The sequence below is a fragment of the Corvus brachyrhynchos genome, unplaced genomic scaffold (assembly GCF_000691975.1).
Source record: "Corvus brachyrhynchos isolate BGI_N302 unplaced genomic scaffold, ASM69197v1 scaffold62, whole genome shotgun sequence".
NCBI classification, from domain to species: domain Eukaryota; kingdom Metazoa; phylum Chordata; class Aves; order Passeriformes; family Corvidae; genus Corvus; species Corvus brachyrhynchos.
The window spans coordinates 551,139-572,492 of record NW_008236629.1 but is presented as its reverse complement, the minus strand read 5'-3'; the positions used below and the strand labels follow the sequence as shown (position 1 = coordinate 572,492).

At 37.9% G+C, this 21,354-nt stretch overlaps 1 protein-coding gene across 8 annotated transcripts in view; it reads left to right on the top strand.

The window, feature by feature from the left end:
* Positions 1-21,354, top strand: part of SOX6 (SRY-box 6) — a 374,497-nt gene that overhangs the window by 288,751 nt on the left and 64,392 nt on the right. For 7 of the 8 annotated variants that reach the window (XM_017726582.1, XM_017726580.1, XM_017726581.1 and 4 more), the window contains one exon: positions 18,038-18,187. The exons of the other annotated variant lie outside the window; for it this stretch is intronic. In XM_017726582.1, the coding sequence (XP_017582071.1) occupies positions 18,038-18,187 (150 nt within the window). The remainder of the gene's footprint in view (positions 1-18,037; positions 18,188-21,354) is intronic. 8 annotated transcript variants of the gene reach the window in all.

Genomic DNA, 21,354 nt, shown 5'->3' with positions numbered 1-21,354 from the left:
ATGTTTATGTCTCTGTATGTAATATCTGTGTTATCAAGTTGAATTATATCAGTGGCAGTATCAATGAAAATGATGTCATGGAGTCAATATTTTACCATATGACCTCCTTTCTTTGCAGAATTTCTTAGTGCTCCATCTTCTCCTACTCCTTCTCATCTTCAGCCCTGAATTATCTGGCAAAGTGATTTTCATCAGGAAAGGACACCCCATTAAAAATTGAGATTTTTTGCAGTAAAATATCACTTAGGATGAATTTTTTTCCCAGGAGGATTTTCCTAGCTTCCCCAGTCACAGGGAGAAGGAGTCTCCTTCTTCTCTTCTAGTTGGTAAAAGTGGACAGACAAACAGAGCTATTAGCTAGAGTAATCAGCCTGGTACAGCAGCACTGCAGCTGCAAGAGCCTTTTCTCACCCATTTCATGCCCTGCGCCTCCAATAACTGCTTTGAACAGCATGTCTTTGTTACACTCCTTCTTGCTTACTGGAAGAGTGTCATGTTATTTAATAAAAAATTTAGAGCAACGTTTAAGAAAGAGACTGTTCCTATAGTCTGCAGCAGTTCTAGCACTTGTCTCGGCAGTGACAAACCCAGGTCATTCCTGGGCTGGTGTTTCCTCTCACTCCAGGAAGGTCAGTAGCCTCCAGACTGTCGCCCAGCCTGGCACAGCTCTCTTTCTGTTCCCTTCAGCTGCCCAACCCCTCCTCCACCTTGAGAAGGGCTCCTGTCCTTCTCCTGCTCTCGTCTCCCGAGAGGGAAGACTTTTCAATCTGGCAGCTAGGGATCAGGCCCCTGGCATGATTCCCACCTTTTGCACCCTTAGATCGCACCAAGCAGGACAGCTGCCTTCCAGGCCCATATGCTGTTCCAGAGAGAATTTACCCTTGAGATCCTAAGTGGCACAGACATCAACTCACTTATCAGGAAACATGTATGTTTAGAAGGATATCATCCTTATGACCTGGATGGCAGGCGGTTTCTAGCATCTCTTCAGTCTATATCAAGGCAGAAGCTGGAGCCCAAGTGACTGGGAGAGGCTGAGCCCCCAGTGTCAACAAGATGTTCCTGCTGCCTTAACCACTGGCTGCCCCTTGCTGAAAGCCCAGGCTCTATTTTAAAATCATTGTGCTTTGCAAAGCTGCCTCCCTGGGGTATGTATTCACTCAGAAGCCAGTAAGAAGCAAATAAGTTACTGCTGCATTTACTGACAGAGCACCAGAGGCACCAGTACTACAGAATGCCATCAGGGGATGAGCAGGTTTTTTAAAGCTCTTTTAAAACTGTGGCATCCCTTTGGGGAATAGGCTGACTGTGAGGCATACTCTGAGCTGGCAATTGGATTCCTTCAAGCTTTCTAGAAATGTATATGGTGTGTGCCTTAAAGGAATTAGCTGCAAGTGAATATGTTTCTGGAATTTTATTATGCTTCTATACTCTATAACCATAGAGCAAGCTGCTTAATTTGGCTACAAATTACAAACATGAAGGATTTTTTCCTGTGAAGGTGTTAATATGTTTGGTTGTTTAGGAACTAAGCAGGAACCAGATTAAAGACAAAAATATCTTTTAAGTTAGGTCTACGCACAAAGGAAAATAATACATGCCAGTATTATCATTCCTCCCTGACTAATTGCTACAGAAAAAGAAAACTTAATAGCTCCCCTTTCATCTGAACTAAAAGTTCTAAGAACAAGGGTGGTTAGATTCGAGCTTCTAGGTGTAAACTAACACACATGTGCTCAAAGGAAGCAGAAGAATTCTCTTAGAGATGCATGGACTGGAAAGATATCATCACCTGCCCCATTTCCGAGGGTCTTGGATTAGAAGACCATGTGCCCTCCCACTGAGCCAGTTCAGAAAATGAGGAAAATTCATGGAAGACGAGATAAAACTCCTCAAACCAGTGTATAGATAATGCTATCACCAAGCTGAAGAAGCTTTACGGATGGTGAAATAGGAATGGTGTACGGCCTTCAGCGCCTTGCTCGTCTAAAATATGTTTGGTCTGTGATGTTTTTAGAATCCATATGATTGAGGAACTAGAACAGTATCCTAACTAGAAAGTATTGGATTCATCTGTCTATTCCTAAGGCTCAGCATGAAGGCTACATATGGCTGGAGGAACACCAGAAGGTTTGCATGTCAGTCCCGAAAAAGAGACTGCAGGGAGAAGCGTCTTCAGGCGTACAAGAAGAAAACACATCATGCTTAAATTTCAGTATTAAGGAATTATTTGAGACTTAAAGGAATCCTTCACAAAATCTAGTGAAGTAGACATAATAGGGCACATATTTTGGTGTTGGGCATGAATTATAGCAAAGCATGAAAACAAACGAAAAAGTATTTCAGGTGTAGGAACAGTGAGAGGGTGCTGTCAGGTCCACTGGCATTTTTGGAAGTGAAGTGAGAAATCAAAGAGGCAAAGTCCTTTCAATGCAGTTGAATCATTTGTGCTACACTCTAGACACAGAGCAAGTCACCAGATTTAACCAGTTTACAGCATTATTTAATAACACCTCTGTGAACTATCCAGAGTAATTCATCCAATACAGGCCCTCTCTTCTGCTGCTGTCTTCAACACCTAGGAGAAGGCTATTCACTCCTCATAACCTATTTAAGCTGGTCCCATCACACCCACTGCAGTTTAGAAAGCACAGCAATCTTATGTCAAATTCACATTTACTGGTGTAAAACACATTGGCTTCCAATGAATTTATAATAGTAAGTTCCCAGTTACCTGGTTTTGAGGTGCAAATGTGATTTTTTTTCTTAGATGTAATTTTTATAAGCCCATTTGAATACGTTTTGCATAATGTTTTGTGTGCTTCCTATAAGGAAATTATTTAATTTTCCTTGAAGGTGCATGAAAGTTCAAAATATACAGTAAAAGATCAGTGTGAGTGATCTGCTAAGCAACCTGTAAAGGACAATTATTTCCAATGCTTTAAAATACCTGTAAGCTGGGCTTGTTTTCTGCTTCACAAAGAAAACATTTCACTGTCTTCTGCATTTAAATATACATTTTAACTATGTTGACTTATCAGGTAACGCAGCAGGCTGAACAGGGATGAACCATTTTTAATGGTATGTTAATTGAATGGGATGCTAGAGATGCACCTGAGTGACTTTTTTTCCCAGATGTGCCCCAGCTGACTGATAAAGCTTCTCCTGATCAGTAGAGCCAGTATATATTTATTATATCCCCATCTTCTGTCCATTTTGCTAGTGAAAATTGTAGAATGGCTGCGAGCTACCACATGAACTGCCTCCCTTATAAAAGTAAGAAAACATTGCCGTTTCAAATCCCAAGCAGCACTTTCAAATATTCAGCTTTTAAACGTAGGGTTGCCTCGGCATCTTCTCACAAGATGGGGATTCAGATGTGGGAATTGAGAGAGGTTGTTTAAATGGGATTCTTCCTTTTTCCTCACTTGCACCCGTTTACTGCGGCGATGGTGTCTCGTTCCTCTGTCATGGGAGCGCGTAGGAATTTAATCATAGAGCTTTTGCCTCTCAGTGTGCTTAGCAGGGGTAAGTGAGCGTTCAGTTTTCTTGTTCTGTCTGTACAGTTCTGCACAGGAAATACTGCAATCGTCATGTTAGACAAGTTCTCCATCTGGATGGTCAGAGAATGAATGAACCCACCAATCTATGCCAGATTTTATGAGATATTTCTAGGGAAGGTTTATTGCCACTTATTTTTTTTCCCCATGTCCTGATTTCCTTTTCTCTTGCTTATGCCTCAGCTTTGCTGTGTGCCATCAGGGCGACAGACCTAGAATGCATACACTAGAAGCAGCAATTGCACAACCATCTCCTATAGGATTAGGAGAATAATTATGTTTTTAGACCCCTTCAGCTGAGAGTGTCTGCATTACTGGCAGTCATACCAGTGACATGGACATGTGCTCACTAGGAAACTCATTCACCAACTCATTTCACACAGCTCAACAAGCGGTTACTCATAATTGCTTGTAATCCTGCTGACATGAGACTGAATGAAACTCCTGACTTTTCTCACAAAGCCCATCTATGTGTTAACGTTTTTTGAAAGAAATATCTGAAATTCTGAAATGAAAAATTTGATAAGCTTTGATAGCTATCATCCCTTCAGCAAACTTACTGTAATTAATTGCTTTTCAATCATATCATTTTTCTCCCTTTATCATGGAGATGCTCCTTCTTTTTACTCTAGCTTTAGTGCAGAAGACATTTCTATAGATAAAGTGTGTGAAACTATCCTAATTTGTAAGGTAGCTGCTTTTCATATAGACCTCTCACATTTATTGTTTAAAATATTTAGTATTAGCAGTAAGGAATAAATCCCAGATTTTTAAGGAAGAGCTTCTGAAAGAATACCAGAAAACATCTTAAATTCTTTTTATGAATAATCTGATTTACAGTGTCACCAGAGAAGGTAATACTAAGATAGCATAAAGTGAATGAAAAAATCTGCACTCTGATGCAACCATCTGGTCATATTTTTGTATTTTTCTGCTTGATCTGGTTATATTTTCACTTTAAGGAAGCACTGCTTATTTGTTTTCTTTGGATAGAAGAGAAGGAGTTTAAAACATCAGAGCCTTTGTTTGCAGGTATCTTTGGAGCCATGCTGCCTGGTCCTTGCTTGCTTTCCTAAGTGAGCTAGCTGCCTTTAGTGCCATCCTCAATTTTCATAAGGAGGAATTTATGCTAGGAAAATGCCAATAGCAAATTCTAATAGTGGCAAACATAGGAAAATCACATACAGATTTATCTTTAACATTTCACATTTTTTCTCAAAGAACATCATCTACTGGAAACTTGAAATTACTTTTTCAAGCAAATGCTGTTGTCCTGTTCCGTGACTGGCTTTCTGCCAGAAACTTAAGCAGAGCATCTCACAGTTACTTTATAAAATAATAATAAAAAATGTTGAAGATTTTTTGCAAATTTTCAAGATGTGTAGCACAATATATAATCTGGGAGAACCACAAAGATAAGGCTATTTTGTTCTTTCCTGTGCATGGTAAATAACAGGAGAATTGTGATCAAAAAGTAGCATATCAGGCATCTGACAGCATTAAATGAAGGAATGCAAATCTTTGTGCCTAAGAGAAAGGTTTTACTGACATTTCTGCTATCCTCCTGCAGAGGAAATGGCTATAGACAAAGTATGTTTTTCTTGATATTTACAATATTTTATTAGAATAGTGGTTTTATTAATGGTCACATTCTATCTTTACTGGGAATACCTGATGGTTGTATTCAGATGTACCTAGTTCAGGTGCTGTGGTATTGCAGCAGCAGTGGATACATTTCAGGAGGAGCACAGGGAAAATAGCGACTTGTTCAGGTGCACAGAGGGTGGGAGTGTTTAAATGGAAGGTCTGGGGGATGAGTCCTCCTTCCTGGAGCCAGGTGCTCGCCCCATGCCGAGGTGGGACACGAGTATTCTGTGCCTCCTGCTCTCTGTGTTCCTGTCTCCTGGCACACAGAGGTGAGCTGTGTCCCCAGCCTGGACGGGAAAAGGGTGAGCTGGGAGGTTGCACTGTGAGACTGCTCCTGCTCTGTAAGTGCAGAGCAAGACTCCTGGTTTAACAGCCTCTCATTAGGTCCTCCTCTTGAGAAGAAAATACAGCAGGAAAAAAGAGGCACTCTCCGTTTGGGCTTTGATCTTGCTTTCATAAACAACTCAAAGAATTTGCATGGGAGCAGGCAACTATTCCATTATTGTTGCTAGTGAAAATACAAGAGAATAGATACACAAAGTGGAAGAGATGAGAACAGTTAGCACTCCTTTATTCCTTGTCAGAACTTAATCTAGATCAACTAAAATGTTTGCTGTTTTTGTCATGCCTCAAGATAAAATGTCAATGTTTACATTGTTACAATGTTCTTTTAGACAAAAGATGCTTATTGTTTTTGAGCCCCTGAGTTACTATCTATAGGAAATTATAAATATGTAGGAGATGCCTAAGTTTGTCTCATTTTTAAGTTGTGTTTTTGGCTGGTGTTTTTTTTTTTTTATAAGGAGCAGTTGCTATAACCACAACAAGAATTTTGTGTTATGTGCTTCTGTGCTTTTCCTTATTTTTGTCCTTTCCTTACACCACAAAGAATGAAACCAGAGTTAAGTTAGTAAGATGAGAAGCTAATGTGTTATGGGCTGTTGCACCTCTAGGACAAAAAATGCTAAGCATATGCCGTGTAGAAAGTGGCTTTTTTTTTTTTTTAATTGTCCTTCCTGATATTTGCTTGATACAGAGATTTTAGTGATATGTACAGTGAGCTGTGCAACTGCAGCATTTCACTCCCAGCCTCCCTCCGTCCCCTGCTTTGTGCGGTGGCCTCCGTGTATCCGGCAGGTTGTACGCCAGCAGATGAAACAGATGTTGGGGCCATACTGGAATGGAGCGGCATGCTGCATCAGGACTTGGATATTCCTCTTGACATCTGGATGCTGCTGGCCTGGGAAGCCTGCCTTAGGCCGGGAGGCTGGAGGAGCCTTGTGGCAGTAAACATAGGGTCCTCACTGCTCTTTAAGTGATTAGTGCACTGGAGCAGCAATAATGCTGAATTATCGCTTGGTTGCGTTCTTCCAAGGAATCTTGGGACAAAGGGATAGTCAAGGAGGAGTCTTTACGGTAAAGTCATGTTCAGAAAGACAAGACTAATTGCCATGTGTAAAAAAGCTTACTTTCAACTGGTAAAATTATTATGAATGCTTTAGGAAACTTTTTACAAAGCAGCGAACAAATAGCTTGCACAAAAGCCTCCCTTTTTAATTTAGAATGACGAAGATGAAAAAACGACAATTTCAACTACTTTCCAATTTCATGCTCTAGTCAAATTGTAGGGAACAGACAACAAAATGTGACTGAATACTTGAAATTGTAGGTAAACTAATGTGCATGCCTACTAGAGACAAAAATGTGAACTTCTAATAGCTGCAGGGAAGAATATTAGGTATGGAAGCTGTCTGACTTATGCATCGACTCTTTATAGTTTCACTTTATCAAGTTGAAAATTCTGCTGTATATGCGGCTACAGCCTAAATTGTCTGCTGCAGCACTTTCCTTTATGATGTGTGTTATTTAAACACAATGGACATGGTATATTGCATGGAAATAGGTGTTTAATGTTTGGTGATTACTGTTGGATAAAATAGCACTTAGCATGGTTTTCCTCCTCCCTGCTCCCAGTAAATTTTTATTGTTAAGACCAATGTGTTTAAACAAGGGCCCTCCCAAACAGAATACAGCTTTTTGGAGAGCATGAGGTAATATTTTGAAGATGACCAGTTTGTTGCTCTCATTTAACCTCCAGTATTCTGAAGGGGTTATATTTAATTAGCACTGGCTAAAGGCCTGACTTAAGAGGCAACCAAAAGTGATTGAACTGCATTTTCAGGTCCAGGCCGTAATCTACTGGATAAAGGAATAATAATAATAATAATAATGATAATAATAATAATAAAAATTAGAAAGCACCATTTACTGAAATTCTTTCTAACTAAACTGTATTTCAATGGGCCATTTAATGCTCAGATGGACAAAGGTATTACTTCAGTCATTGAATTGTATCAAACCCTTTCTCAGAGGCCCAGTTTAAGAACTCTACAGGAAAAGTGGCTTAGCATCATATTCTCAGAAGACCAGCACTCAGTCTGTTTGGAAAGGGGAAAAAAAAAATAAAAAGAGTGAAATGAGGTGTGACATGGCCGCCGAGTCAGTGAGGATTTTTGCCTCTCCTTCCAGTCAGTGGCTTCACAAGGGAATTGTGTTTCAGAAAGTAAGAGCTCCATATTGACACAGAAGGCCTTCAATTCTGTCTATATGTTTTACATTTTTTTGGTTTTGTTTTGTTTATTTGTATGTTTTGGTAGCTGTTACTCTGTTCCCCCTGTTAGCTTTTGGCCAACCCTTTGCTCTTTTCTGACATAGCAGAAATTTAGTTTTCTCTCTGGGGGACTGAGGATCAGTACCTATACTTTACAGGGTTAGATTTTTGAATCAGTGACATTAGAAAAATTGGAATTCTCATTTAAGTATCACACTCTGTGAGCTGAGTAGTCATTTTCTTTCAATAGACACAATGTTGTATATATTCTGTGGTGATATATCTAATGTACTGTCTGAACTTTAGTTGTATAAAAATTTCAGGATATATTTTTGAATTATTGTTTTTTTGCAGAGAGTAAACTTTTCTTTTTGTTATTTTCATGCTGTCTTGAAAAATTCCCAGCAGCCTCATAGGGTGATGGGTTGACATTTTATCTTGAAAACTTGTCAAGGTTTGCTGTAAAACTAATAAACCATCAGCTTTACTTTTAAAGGGGAAACAAACAGAATATTACAGAGACAACTGCCAGGTGCCAAATTATGTACATTGTGTTAGCCACTTGCAGTGATTGATAATTTATTTGAGCTCTAAGCATTCTTTCTTGGCTTTTTCCACAGCTTTACAGTAAATAGGCTGTGAACAGGCAGTTGCTGAGAGATTGTATTTAATTGTCATAATTCAATGAAATCAAAGCCATTTGATTTCCGAGGGGCACGATCTCAGGGATGCAGCCTACATGAGAGTTCCTGCATTCAGGCAGCAAAGCAGAGAGAGCTGTTTTGATGGCCGCTTCTAATTCATTGTGTCAAAACAGGAGGAGGTCAAAAGAACAAGAAATACAGTTTGCAAACGAAACAGAAGTGATCTTGAGAGCACCTTAATGCACATGTGCCTGAAGGCAAGTTAGCTCTTTATTGCACTGGTGCATGTGTTTTAAGTCTGTAGCTTTTCTCCAAATTTAAATGACTGTAACTGAGAGAGACTTTGGGGTTGGATGTCTGTGCTGTCAGGCCCTGATGAGAAAAAGATGGGGAGAGGAAAAAGTGAGTAAGGCTCTAAACATGGATATTGCTGCAGGTGTCTTCTCAGTGCACATTCTCTCCCTGTGTTTTTGGGTGTTTTTTTGGCTTGGGTGTTTTTTTTTTTTTTTTTTTTTTTTTTTTTTGGTGTGGTGGTTTTTTTTTGATGAGGATTTTTGTTGGTTTTTTGGTTTGTTTTGGCTTTTTGTTTGTTTGTTTTTTCCCCCCAGAACATCAGCATGACCCTTGGGGATGAAAACTACTGTCTATAATCCCTTTATTTTAGAAAAGACAATGTTAATAACTTTAAACAAAAACCTAGTAAAATGGTAATTTTATCTTCAGTTTACATTTCCCATTAGGTCATAAATTTAAGTAGATATTTTATAGCTGGTAGTACCTATTCAGGCTGTCCCCATAATATGATGAATGAACTCAAAATAATAGTGCAGGAACCACAGCATGCAGGAATAGGTCATGGACAATAAGATCTATCATTTCTTCAGAACACATGCCAGTGTGTTTTGTTAGTCCATTCATATTTTGAGCTGGACCTATTGTACGTGCTGAGGAACTCCTCTGTGGAGTAAGGAAAATTTTCTTCTCCAAAAGATGAAGCAAGAAATGAAAAACTATGAAGAATAGATATGTCTTTGCTAATTGTTTTCCTCAGAAGAAATCTGGATCTTTGTCACTGACTTATTATATAGATCCTCTTAACATCTGTCCAGCAGACTGTGGACTTTATTAACAGACAAGAGACCCACCAGATTTAGAGCCTGCTGGGTGCGTCTTCATCTTCACAGCTGTGGATTAACTCAGACTTTCCAGAAGAGGACAACCATATGGGATAATTGGTGTCATTGGGTAGCTAAAAAAAATATGAAGAAACAAATGTCGTCCAAACACAATCCACTGTTTTTACAGCCACAATTACTAGTCTGTTTAAGAAATAAGAAAGGCAGCATTACACTAAAAAAAGAAAATCTATTCATATCTGTGTGGGAACCTAATCAGGCTCTTGTTTCCAATGACGATGGCTCCACAGTCACACCAGGTCTGCAACAAGAATGCTCCTTTTGTGTGCCGATAATGTGGAAGCGATAAAATTTCCTATAAGAGACATATGTGTTTACATCATGAGATGTGTTATTTGACAAAACGCTTTGTTCTCTGCATATTTTCCACGCAGAGTTTCATGCTGGGTTGTTTTGCTGGAAAGCTTTGATTAGCTAGAATTAGTTGCTGAAGTAAAATAGATACTTTTGTTTTATGAGTCCTCTTGCTGAGCTGTAAATTATAGTAAAACATATAAGGAGTGACAGAAAGAAGTGCTGATTTGAACCTCTGACCCATGATCGGCATAAAAACATAAGATAACTCTTTCAAAGGACTACTGAGAGCCATAAATATTCCATGGTCCACTTAAAGTTAGGCCCGTTTAACAAAATAAAGCTGTTATTTTGCAGTACTGCAACAATACAGGCTGCAGTATCTGAAATGTGGAGAGATTCTTTTATTTTCAGTACGGGCTGGCCATTAGCCACAGCAGGGCAGCAGAAGAGATGGGAGTGATTTTTCTTTTTCTGAACCAGTACAATGAATTTGTGGTCTGTGAAAGGAGTTGGGACCGGCAGACACTCAGTGGTGAAATTAGGTAACTGTTATTTTGCTGCTTGAGAGTGAAGCAATACAGGCATATATTGCATGGAATAAAACAGGAACTGAGGGGAATTGAGGGCCACATAAAAATTCCCCTTGACATTATATATAATAGCAACTGAAAGACACTGAAATTACTGGTTCTAATAGTTAAAAAAACCAAACCAAAACAACAACAAACTAACCAAAAGCTCTGTAGTGAAGGAATTTGAATAACTGGTAAAATAATTTTTTGGCTAAGAAAGAATGTTTTTCAGTAGACACACAGATGAATGTAAAGGGAAAACTGAACGCCTCTAACTTTGCCTGTGACTACAAAATGTATTATTTGTATTTTCACAAATACAGTTAGTTTGTTTGCACATATTGGGTTTTAATAAATCGGAGAGCACATTAGTCAGCAAGCGCATAAATAATCACAGCAACAATCTTTGTTATTATGACATTAGTTATGATAATTCATTAGCTGCTGTTTGTGCACCTTAACGCCTTTTTGCAGAGGTATTTGGTGTATTAGGTGAATATTCTCTATATCTTCACACTCTAATGCTGAGCAGACTGCAGCAGAGTGATCTATGGGTGTTTAAAATCAGAACGTTATGTCCACTATGGATACGTTAGACATGAGAAAACAGGGAGAGAAAAATATGATGCTGTTACAGGAAAACTATGCACATCTACTATGACACTTGGATTCTGTAGAGGAAAAGAAGTATTTTCAATAATTATTACTTTTTATTTATTGTGATTCTAAATTAGACACTTTTTCCCTAATTTTTATTCCAATATCATGTAGCTGTGCTTGATCAATGCACTTTCAGATACACCCATGTAGAGCCGAATAAGTCTCAGTTATTTAGCATAAAATTCTGAGTTAAGATGATATTGCAAACTTGATTCTTAAATAGTAAGATATTTATCATCTGTGTGGTGTCACATGTGAAAATGAGAATCTGACCCACAATCCTAAAAGGTCTGTAAAAATCACCTTATTTTCATTTGTTAGCATTTTCTTGGAAAAACTGGGAAAATGCTTCTGTGACATCGAAATTTCATCATCATATATTTGTAAAATACACTCTCTTAACAGGTAGCAGAAAAAAAAGGAAACATGCACTTTCAGCATACAATATTCAATCTTGAAGGGATCTTGTTTTTTTTCAGCTAATCTTTGATTTTCCAGGTTTTAGATTATTAAATTATACTAAGTGTTGCTTTCATGTGTATGTACAATTCCTTAATAATTATATGTTCACCTTTCCATCTCTTCCTCCTCCTCCTCCTCCTCCTCCTCCTCCTCCTTTTGTGTGGAGAGCTCTGCTAGGACACAGATGCTGTGCCTCAGAAGGTGTTTTTCTGGGGATGGCACCTGGCTCCTTGGCAGACTCCACAGGCCGGGAGTTTGTCACACGGTTAAGCTGGTGTTAGGCTGTCTTGTGGTTCTGGATATTGTTTTCTGTCAACCCACCTTTCACTCCAAGGATCTATATAAGAAGAACCTTAAAGAGAAAATCAGCCCTTTAGGGTTTTTTTTTATTTTTCCTTGATATATATACATAAGTCTATAATTCCATTTCTTACCTTGGTGCTGCAGCAGAGCACTCAACTGCAGTGTTAGTCACTGAACATATTTGGTGCAGAAGATGTGCCAATACAAAAAAAAAGATATTTATAGACAAAAGTGGGAAAGAATGAGTACAATTAATGTTAGTTTAGAAGCAGTTCTTGCACTTAGATTACAATATGTCTAAAATTTTGGAGTAGGATATTTATGCTTCTACACTGCTTTCTGAAAAGGATCGCCTTTCCTGAACTGCTGAGGGTTATACCAGTGATACTGGACTCAGCACTTAAACTTTATTTCCATAGTTATTATCTGTGACACCCAAAACATGGGTGTGACCATTTTTGCTCTTCCTCCAAAGAGAAGAAAAACTTTTTCAAACTGAGACTCTCTTTCCTTTAATCTGTTTGACATCAAGTTTATTTCAAACATTACTACACCAATAATTAAAAACAAGCAGTCCCACTGAAGGTGTGATTTTTTTTGCTTTCAGTAGCTTCCTTTCAGAAATATGTGCTGGAAATAGTAAAGATGTTGCTGGTTTTGGTGAGCTTGTAAAAACCCTTTGTCATCAGATAGTTCTAAGTATTATTATTGCATGTTATGTTCTCAGAAGGAAAATGCTGGTATTATGGCTTTGCAACACTACTTACTAAATATACTATGGAAAAAATAACTGCATTACCTCTTGTAGTGCAGGATTTCAACAGCACTTGCAGTCACTCCTTAGAGTTTTTCATCTTTAGAAACCAAATTACTCATTGTCTAAATAGCTGAACTTTCATCTCTATAAATACGATATTTCAGCTTTGCACAATTCATTTAAAATGCTGACAAATAAGGATTCTTACTTGATTCTCAGTAGCTTTATTGTTCAGTTTCATTTACTGTAGCAAATGTATTTGTTGAAGATGTAACATAGGACTTCCATTTTTAGTAATGGAAGACTTCAGAATTAATCAGGGTTCATGAAATTTAGCATTTTTCCTTTGAAAAGAAAATAAAAGGGTGAAAGTTTCTAGAACAGATCCTTTTTTCTACTTCAAGCAAGGCACCTTCTGCTGAAATTCTTGGAGATGCATCTTCCAAGTACACCCATTGCATTTTATCGGGCTGGGCCAGCCCTCATCACCCACAGTTTGATTATCTGCTACACTGAGTATTGCAACCACTCTTTTTCTTATCTCCATGTTTCACACATGGCTTTCCTACAGTTTCTTCAGAATTCTGCTGCAAAAATAACATCTGAATTATATCCCCACAGCTGTGACCAAGTGCTCCCTCACCACACAGTCAGTTGAAATGTCTCTAGCCCTTGCCTTTTTGTTCCTATACAAGCGCAACTGGTCCCTCCATTTCCTCCCTGGGAGGCTCCCTCTCTTCTGTGCACCAGTTGATTACTTCCTCTGGATTGAAGTATCTTCTCAAAACCAGCTTTTTGCCTAGGAGCTGTCCTTGACAAGCCCCTGGTAAGAGTGTTTCGATGTAGATGTGGCATCTGGGGACATGGTTTAGTGGGTCAACAACATGGCAGTGCAAGGCTAATGGTTGGACTTGATGATCTTAGGTTATTTCATCTTTAGTGATTCTATGATTCTATGGCCCATTCTGTTTTCCTCGCCATGTGCCACTTCTGTAGCATTTAATTCTCAAAATTCTTCACTTTTATTCATTCTGTTAGACACAGATGCTGCAGTCTAAGAGATAAGTATGAATATTTTTTTGCAAAAAAAAGGGAAAACATCTGGTGCACAGAAGGCTTTGCTCTGTTCTTATTTGCCGTGCTCAGTGTCATTCAGCAGAGAATGTGTCCAGGAACGTCACAGACCTGTGTGCAAGACAAATGTCATGGGGAAAGGGGCTTGAGCTAATGAAAGAGTTTTGATTATTGAAAGCTAGCTGAAAAAACTAGATGACAAAATGTTGAAACTTGTGAGAGCAGTGTGTGAGCCTAAGGCCTTTGTCTTCTGGCAAGGCATGAATGAATACTGGCAGTGAAGGCAATTATGTTTCTGTGTCATGAAAATATCTCACAAAGGCATTTTGAAACTTAGATGGCATTAGGAAAGGTATTAACATTTGCATCAGTCAAGATGGTCTATTATTAGTTCATAGCTTGTTAGATAAATTCTAGATTGTGGATGATACTTTTTATAAGAAAAGTGAAATCGAAATAATTCATCAAATTCTGTAGGCAATTTCTGAAGCAGAAAACACAATCACCAGCACAACAGGATTATTATTCTTGTTTGCTATTCAATTTCTCTTGAATTGTTATAGCTCTAAGCTCTAACAAAGGCTTAGTGTGAACTCTGCTGTTTCCAGGGAAAAAAATCAGTGTGCACTTGTGCTGTTCTGTACACATGCTGAGTACAGCACTCTCCTACCTGTTTGAAAATTTTTTTAAGTAAATGAACATAATTCAAACTTATAGTGACCTCCAACTTTCATAAATTCCCCTCGGATTTTTAGTTGATTACAGCTGGAATAGAGTTTCAGTAACAAGTGCTTAAGTCCGTGAGCCTGTAAGTTCATAGGTGCTTAAATGTGGGACTTGCCATTGCCCTGAGACTTGTGGCATTTCAAAATCCCACTCTTCAGTGTCAAATTTGACATTAGAAGAAGCCTGGTTCTGAAAACTGCAAAGTCGCCTCCTTTTTCATACACCTTAAGTAAGCTTGGCTTGAAAATTGTTAGCTATTGAGGAGCACTGAAGAACTCAAAATCAGCATTACTTATATATAGATGCTGGGAAGTGGATTGTAAGAATCTAAGTTTGTGACCTCTGAGAAAAAAATAAAAACCAGACTATACATTTTTAAGGCTTCTTAAAACAATCATGAATACTTGATGTTTTTGAATATCTAATTTGTAATCAAGAGCCCTCTGAATCAGTGGTTAGCATAAGGATTATAAAATACTCTTCTGTTTATGGGATAGGCATAGATCAAAATTTTTTTTACTTAGTTGTCAAGCACTCACTGGTTAGAATTTCATTTGAAAAAAATCCATTGAAACTTTTGCTTTTGAGCTTTAAAAGCCAACAGTCAACATTCATTCAATGTTTGTGTTTTATTCCTCTCCTCAATCTTGCAAATAAAAGCTTCACAATCTGACCATCTCAATGTGAGGTCCTAAATTGCCATTTTGAGCCATAGCAGTGGTATTTGCAAAAATATCCATTTTTTTCACTGCAATGGTGGCATGCCTATATTTTTCCAGACTGGCTAGCTCCCCATACAAACTGGTATTTAAAACTTATGCTGCCTTCCAGTCCACACAGCAATGTTGCTAGTGCTGGTGTGAATTCTTGCAGTATTTGTACTTGCTTGTAGAACAGCTTTGCTTTAAGCAAAGCAGAAAGCCAATTACTGTTACTTATTTATACATTTGCTTTTATGTTGTAAAATGAATTTATAGAAATCCTAGGATAAAGCCAGTGCTAAGACCTCGGAATAAGCCAGTCATGAATTATTATAAAATTTCTTTTATTCTGTCATCCCTTAGAAACATTTCTTCCTGACAGGACTTGCAGTATAGCCCTCAACACCCTGGGAAGGGAGTAGTGAAAAATTCTAATTTTATTCCACTTTTCCTGTTTGCATTTCCAAAATCAAACAGTTTCCTAGATAGTCACTAGAAAAGCCCACTTTTCTTGATGTTAACCCTTAATGTGCTGTGGGTGTTTCTGTTGCCAGTCCTGGTGGGACTCAGGTGACCAGCAAGTCCTGCTCTGACTGGTGCCATGTGTATCTATCTTTGCATTTATCTTGAAATATCTGGTCAAGAAATTTTCAAGGGGAAATGGCAGGGATGGGGTCCTTAGTCTTTATCTCTGTTTCTCACCAGGCAACTCTATTGTAAATTAGAAAAAAGAAGTTCTTCCCAAGCCTAGGTTGTTTTTTTTTTTTTTTTCCCCCTGCCTGTGATGGTAAGAGGTAAGAGTTTTCCCTGTCTTTATCTCGACCCATGAGCTTTTCCATCTTATTTTCTCCCCATCCTGTTGAAGTGGGGAAGGAAGAGACTGGCTGGCTGGGCAGCTGGCAGCCAGCCTAGGTCAACCCACCACACTATTTTAGTTGCCATAAATGACAATAAAGTTTTATCTTCTGTGAAAAATGGAATACTGTAGAAAGAATAACTTACACCCCACATTTTTGTGCCCTGCTGGCTTACCTGAGAAGAAAATTCCTTTGAAATTTAGTTGATAAATCTGAGTATATTTATACACAGAATTCCTTTCACACTCTTGAAAGTGCAATGCATAGTACTGTAAGTACAAAAGTTTTTGTCTTCTTTTAGTAAAATATAAGTTACCTTTTTCAGATAGTTGAAGATGTTAAATTAGTTAAAAAAAAAAAAGGAAAAGTACTTATAGACAAACCACAGAATACTGAGAAAGCCTTGTAATTGTTGGGTTTTGTCTTTAAATTGTATTCAAGTTTATTGTGTTATCTCTTTCATAGTGCAGTGCCTGATTATTCCTGAGCTGAGAATGTCCAGGATTTCAAAATTTGTGAAATGTGTTTTTTACTCTCATTTAAGCAGAGCATCCTATTAAGCAAGCAAAGGTTGACCTCAAGAACATTCTAAAAGGGATAAGATCCCAGAAGTAGGGGGAAAAAACACCCACTTTTGTATGAAAGCCTTCCTTTTCACTCCAGGACATCACCAATAGCTGGGAACTTTTTCTATTTTCAATCTTTTTCCTTTAGCGTAGGAAAAAACTTGGTACCTTAGCCAAAATATTTAAACACCACTAATTTCAAAACATTAATCTGTGATCCTTTTGTAGTCTCTGTGTGGTACTGAAAAGCAGGGGAAGGAAACAAACAAACAATAGTTTTCATTTGTCACCCTGAGCTGTGACTCTGCCCCTCCCTCCTGCATTTGTCTCGCCACTGAGTAACTGAACTTACAGCATTGTGTAACTTTCATTTCTGTGGAGGCTTGTTATATTAGAAAAATTGTTCCAAAGAAAGCAACAATTATGACATAAGCACATCTGGCTCTTGCAAATTATTCTTTATTAAGCTTTCATTTAATTACATGTGCTGAAAGGTCTGCTTTTGATTACTGTAATTTTTTTTATTTGTCCATCTGAATGATAGTAATGTTGGAAATTACATACAAACCACCTGGCTTTTTTCTCACTAATAAGGCAAAGTTTATGTAGATCTATGTGTAGAAGAGGGATTAAGATCTTCCCTGTTTATGGCAGAAGAATTATTCATGATGCTAATTCAAGGTGAGGGTTTAAGTTTGGTCAATGGAAAGAAATTGAACCAATACAGTTTTGTTCAGTAAACACTTTTTATTGGTTGGAATTGTTTATTTTAATATAAAAGTATTTTATTATATTTCAGTTAAACTTTTTGAAAAGCTCCACTAGAGTTTTTTGTACTTCCATCACTATTTACAGGAATTTTTAAGGCCTAGATTCATTATTGGCATTCATAGAAGATTTATCACTGTACACACAGATGAAGACATACCTTGTTAGCCATTTTAACTTTGCCTTTTGGTAGGAAACCATTCCTATTGCAGCTCCCAGTAAAGTTTCTGGAGTTAGTGGTTAATTTCTAAGTAAGAATAGAAAGACCTGGATTACTGTTGTTTCTGACAAGAGCTTATACCTCCTTTTCATAAACAGCCATATAATTTTACCAATTTTGATTTTAACATTCAGGCACAGTGTAACTTTTTGCTCAATACCACGACCATCATTATGAAGGAAAAAAAAAATCAAGAAAAATCAGCAAAAGTCAAATGAAGAAAAAAGATATTGGTGTTTGGGAGTTTTCCAGTCTTTCTTTATTTTTTGTCTTTTTGCAAATAGCAGGAAGGGAAGCCACAAACAAGAGCTGAAAAAGATCCTTTAAGAGAAGAAACACCAGAAAAAAAAAGTACATTTACAGCTTCTTTTTTTAGGAGTATTGCAGGAATATATGTATATCTTCTTGTCTTCCAGCAACTGTATGCAGCTCAGCTGGCAAGCATGCAAGTTTCTCCTGGAGCCAAAATGCCATCTACTCCACAGCCACCAAATACAACAGGGGCACTTTCACCCACTGGGATGAAAAATGAGAAGAGAGGGACCAGCCCGGTAACTCAAGTTAAGGTATTTCTCAGTAAAGAAAAGAGTCGGTGTTTGAGAAGGACAGTGAAATCAAATGGTCTCTGTAATTGTTTCACAGTTGGAAGTTGAGCCACGTTACAGTTCTTCAATATTCAAATAAAAAGTTCCATTTCAATGCTGTATTATCAGTATAGAGAAGGGAAGAGAATGCATTCACTTCTTGTTTCCAAAAATACCAGGCGTCCCTCTTCCTACCACAGGCAGCACAACAGATTCATCAGTAAAATGTGATATTTTCAAGATTTCAGTTTGTAATCTGGTAACACGCATAAATGGCATCCATTTCATGAATTGTTTCACATTGAACTCTTGAGTATCTCAAAATGTGGTGCTGGCTTATAGTGTTAGGGTAAGAGAGAGACTGTAGAGCTTCTAATTATTTTACCAATCTCTAGCTGTACTTAATTCCACAATTTTGGAAAAGCCTCCCATAAAAAGAATATGTAAGTCAGGGCTCCGGGGAAAACATTGTGTTGCTGCAGATTGATTTGACTTTTGCTGATTTCACACAGCTGCTGACAACCGTGCTGCTCCTCGCTGGTTTTGCGCCATCGCCGAGTGCTTGTGCCTGCTTATTCTCACTTGCTTGGAACCAGGCAGCTACAACATGGCATTTGCCAGGAGCCTGGAATGAGCGTTGTGCTCCCTGTGAAACCCGTGGAGCAGCCAGTGCCTTTGGGTGGGACTGCCTGGCTTCTTCTGCTGGGTTCTCCCAGGGTGGTTCCGGATTTCATGAGACCAAACAGCCTCAGAACGAATTTACTCCAAACTGTACAAAAAAATCAGCATGCAGCTATTTTACCAATTTGAATGATAGAGATATAAATGCAGAACTGTTAAAATAGATCTAAAGGTGGCAGGTAGTGACTTTGTGGGTAGAGAGAGGGAATATGTTTGGTTTTTTTGCTGGCTGCTAGCACCTTACAGGCAAACAGTCCTTAGCTTCAAACCAGCCTGAGAAAATTTTACTCACTTGGGGTGGTGGTTTCTTTTTTTTTTTTTCACATTTTTTGACATGAGAGTAAAATATCATTTGTTTTTTTCATTATCATCAATCATCGTGGTAAAGTGTGGGTGAGTAGATATTTCTGCCTGGGCTGATAAATTTCCATGACACTTTTTTGCTAGGCTGAGAGTACTAATAAATAAAAACTATTCCATTATGGCCAGATCTAACATTTATTTAGCAAAGCATTCACTTTACTTAGCTGTAGATGTGTATTAGTCTAATATTTTACCTCTTGTAATCCAATGCCAGGCTTGAGAGCAGTCAGGGAAATTTACCACATATGCAGAGTTTGCTACAGTCAATACAGAAGCCACCAAAAGCAAAGCCCAACTGTTCCAGCAAAGTTGCCATAGTATAGTGATACCTAACACCAGTGATTTATGGCATTGAGAATATACTACTGACTACTTTAATGTGAAAAAGTAATTTTGGGAGTGAGCGAGCCAAATGGACCTACACCAAACCAAACCTTTACTGTATGAGTCAAATTTTCCCTGGTTAAATTCAAGCACATATCTTCTTGAACCAAGGCCAATACCATTCCAGGTTTGTAGCCAGCTGAGCCCTGTTACAAAATTGACCACATGCAAATTCTTGGGGGTTTCCCTATTTTACTAAAGTATATGTTAATAAAATTGAAGTCTTTTTATGGTTATTTTTACTAAGCACACTACTGCATTCAGAATATTAAAGATGAACTACAAGTGCTTTGTGTGGACAAATACCAATAGCTAATGAAGAAATTATTAATAGGGTATTAATAGCAGTACCTATATTCAGTCTTTGCAGATTCTTACCTTTGTTAGACATGACAGTTTTGATGGTCATGCATTGTTTAACAAATCCTCTATATTTTCTCTGTTTTTAAGCAGTTTGTATAAACTACATGCATTATTTACAGAACTAATGGAATTATTTTACAGAAGTCAGACCTTTCAAAAAGTAATGATAGGTTTTCCCTAAGTCAGTGACCAGAGTGTTTTCTGGCTTTTTGGTTGCCTTGCAGAAATGAGAATGCTGTCCATGTAGTACACACAAACAGGTTCTGGTGGTGTTTAGAGTTCTTTCACGACTGGATCAGTACTAGACGGAAAACTATTTAAAAATTGAACTCTGTAGCATAGATTTGTATGTGCGCATGTTCACAGTACCTAGCCTGGTCTGAATGGGGCTCTGAACTCTTGGAAAAGTTTAGGGAAGCCGCTTTCTGTCTGTGCAAGGAAAGAGGTTGCACGTAAGCATGGCCACAAAGCACCAGGCTGGACTCTGTCCCTTGTACCTTCGAGCTTCTGCTCTCACCTGGACACTGAAAGGGTGTGGACGTTTGTGCACACTCTGAGGCCAGGAAGAATTGAAATGTCATGCAGTTTTCTGGGGAAAGTTTAAAGCTGAAGATACAATGGCATTATAAATACCTGTTTGTTATGTTTTCCTGTTTAATGCATTTTGTGTGACCAGATGTACTTTGCTAAATCACTGCTTGACAGTAAGGAGAATGGAAAAGATGAGATAATGTGATGTATTATTGTGTTTCGGCATAATTCTAAGCTTCAAAGTGATCAGTGCAGTGTTCTAAAATATGAACAATATTCTCTTACATCCAGCATAATTCTGCTCTGGGCATATTTTAAATGAGAGATCTGTCTTACTGGGCTCTTTTACTACAGAAAATCACCATTTCACAGATTTTCAAGTGCTCTGTCTTGCTTAATGTATTAAGTGGAAGGAACAAGCTCAAAGAATGGGAAGAAGGTTGCACTGCAAACGTTTATACTTATCAAAGAAATTAATTGCTTGAATAAGTCTTCTTCAAAAAGTGGAGATATTTTTAAATGGACCTACTCTACTTGTTTCTACAGAAACAAGACATATGTGAGAAAGATTTTCTTCCACATTGCATATGAAAAGTATCAAAACATATAAAAGTGCTGATACTAGATTTACACACCCTTAAAAAAGGTTCCTTGTCTTAATACAAATAAAACACACAGATATACTAAAGGTTGAATGCAGCAGAAATAACTACAGAATATGGGAATAATACAGAAGTATCAAACAAAGAGCAGAATAGCAGTTATGCGGAAAATATTTTTGATTTTACATAAATCTGTCAAAAACATGACATTTGAATATTAAAATA